At 67.6% G+C, this 2,115-nt stretch overlaps 1 protein-coding gene across 1 annotated transcript in view; it reads right to left on the bottom strand.

The window, feature by feature from the left end:
* Nucleotides 1-955: 955 nt before the first annotated feature.
* The window catches only part of LOC113483957 (mesoderm posterior protein 1-like), a 4,988-nt gene continuing 3,828 nt past the window's right edge, over nucleotides 956-2,115 (bottom strand). Inside the window, exons 3-4 of the mRNA XM_026856030.1 lie at nucleotides 1,345-2,105; nucleotides 956-1,018 (exon numbers count right to left, since the gene is read on the bottom strand). Coding sequence (XP_026711831.1) covers nucleotides 956-1,018; nucleotides 1,345-2,105 — 824 coding nt within the window. The remainder of the gene's footprint in view (nucleotides 1,019-1,344; nucleotides 2,106-2,115) is intronic.

Below are 2,115 nucleotides of genomic sequence, written 5' to 3'. Positions count from 1 at the left end.
GGGGGGGGTCGGAACTGCAGCCTGGGGGAGGGCACGCAGGATGCTTTGCATCTCAAAGTCTTCGCCCCCTCCAACAGAGGGAATTAACGTTATTAGCAAGTCATTTCACAGCTAAGTGGGGCTCATTAGCCCTGCAGACCCCCTGCCCCAGAGCCCCCGGGGTGGGTGGAGAAGCCACCCCCCCCCAGCATTAGCACCCGGCTGTCGGGCTCCACCACGGGCCCTGTGATGGACTCCCGCGGGTCCCCCCACCCCCCTAGGGAGCCGCCAAGGGGGCTGGGGGGCAGAGGGGCCCCATCTGCACCCACACCACATTCCCCTCCGCCTGCAGGGTCTCCAGCCTGATGGGGTCAGCCCATTTTAACCCCACGCAGTGGGGAGGTGTCACAGGCACCAGCACCGGGGGCAGGCGATGCTCAGCTCGCACTGAGCCCCAGGGCCAGATCCAGAAGTTGTTAGTGACCCCCCTCGGCGGCAGACCCGGGGCAGGAGGTGTCTCCCCCCTCGACACCTCCCCAAAATCACTTTCCCAGCCCCGTGCCAGGGTCCCCAGCCTGTGCAACATGGCAAGATGGTCCTGGGCCCGTGCCCCTGCCCACTCTTGGCCAGACACCCACCACCTCAGCCCCCCTCTCTCGGCATCAAACCTGCTCCCAGAGACAAAATGGGCTTCTGGGCACACTGTGCCCCCATCCCATGCCTGACTCCTGTGGCGGGAACAGTGACGTGGCAACACATGGAGGGGCACAGGGGTTTATTTATGTAGAGCCATGGCCCTCCCGGCATGTCCTACACAGCTCCAGGCTCACACAAGAGGCAGCTTGTCCCCGCCACCTCTCCCAGCTGTCCAAAGAGGGGGACACATGTGTCCCCCAAGTTCCAGGTGTCCGGACAATGCGTCGCAGGGCTGCATGGCACCAGGGGTCTGGCACCGGGGAGTAGGGGCTGCTTCGGGTCAGTCCTGGGTCTGTGATGGGAGCAGAGCCTCCAAGAGAGATAGCAGGTCTGCGGAGAGGTCCTGGGGGGAGCAGAGGGGGGGTGAGATAATGAATGGCTAGGGTAGGGGTACAGGCATCCCCGGGGGGTGCAGGGGGAGGAGTACTAGTGCAGCAGATGGGACCCCAACACACAAAGGAGGGTCGGGGAAGGTTGAGGGGGCCAAACTCACCCGCTGCCAGGAGGAGGGGGACCCCTCCCCATTCCCAACACCAGGCAATGTACCCCAAAACCAGTCCCCATGCTGCTCCAAGCCAAGAGAGCCCTGAGCACACTTTGTGGGGGGTTGAAGCCAGCCCCATGGTGGGGTGCTGCCTGGGCTCACCCCAACCCCGCCAGCACACATACCTGGGTGACTGTCCCTGCATCCACGAACTCAGGCAGCATCAGCCCCGTGTCCAGGAGGGGGTCGCCGGGGAGGTCCAGGAGGGCCCCTGCCCCTGCGCAGTGAGGAGGGGACAGCCAGGAGGACGTGCTGGACGCGACAGCCCCGTGCAGCTCCGGGGGGGTCCCTGTTGCAGGGATGTAGGAGGGTGACCCCCAGGCCTCCATCCCTGTGTCGGGAACCCCAAGCACCTCTGGGGGGGGCCCTGCAGCAGGGCCGCAGGGTGGTGACCTCCAGGCCCCCAGCTCCAGGGGGGTCCCTGCCACAGCAGGTGAGCCCCAGCCTCCAGTGCCGGAGGGCAAAGCCTCCTGCTGGGCTGGTGGGTGCCGGTGGGGTTCCGGGCTCTGGCAGCACCCCAGGCCCTGGGGGCAGAGGGGGCAGTGGCGGGGGGCTGCCCCCCGCTGCCGGGCCAGTGCCTCCTCGCTGAGCCCCAGCAGGGCCGAGAGGTGCCTGATGTAGCGGATGGCGAGGCGCAGGGTCTCGATCTTGGTGAGGCTCTGCCCCGCAGGTGCCAGCGCGGGGGGCAGGTAGTGCCTCAGCCGCAGCAGCGCCTGTGCCAGCCGCCGCATCCGCAGCTTCTCCCGCTCGCTGGCGCTTTGCCGCGGGCCCCCCGCACCCAGGCCACGGACCCCCTTCCTGCCCCGAGGGAGGCGGGGTGCGGCAGGGCCGTGGAGGGATCCCCAGGCAGTGGCAGGGGACGAGAGGCCGCAGGAGTCAGGTGAGGCTGCGGGTGA

Source organism: Athene cunicularia, assembly GCF_003259725.1.
Source record: "Athene cunicularia isolate RWA chromosome 10 unlocalized genomic scaffold, athCun1 chr10_part1, whole genome shotgun sequence".
Classification (NCBI taxonomy): Eukaryota; Metazoa; Chordata; class Aves; order Strigiformes; family Strigidae; genus Athene; species Athene cunicularia.
This window is presented reverse-complemented; position numbering and strand designations above follow the sequence as displayed.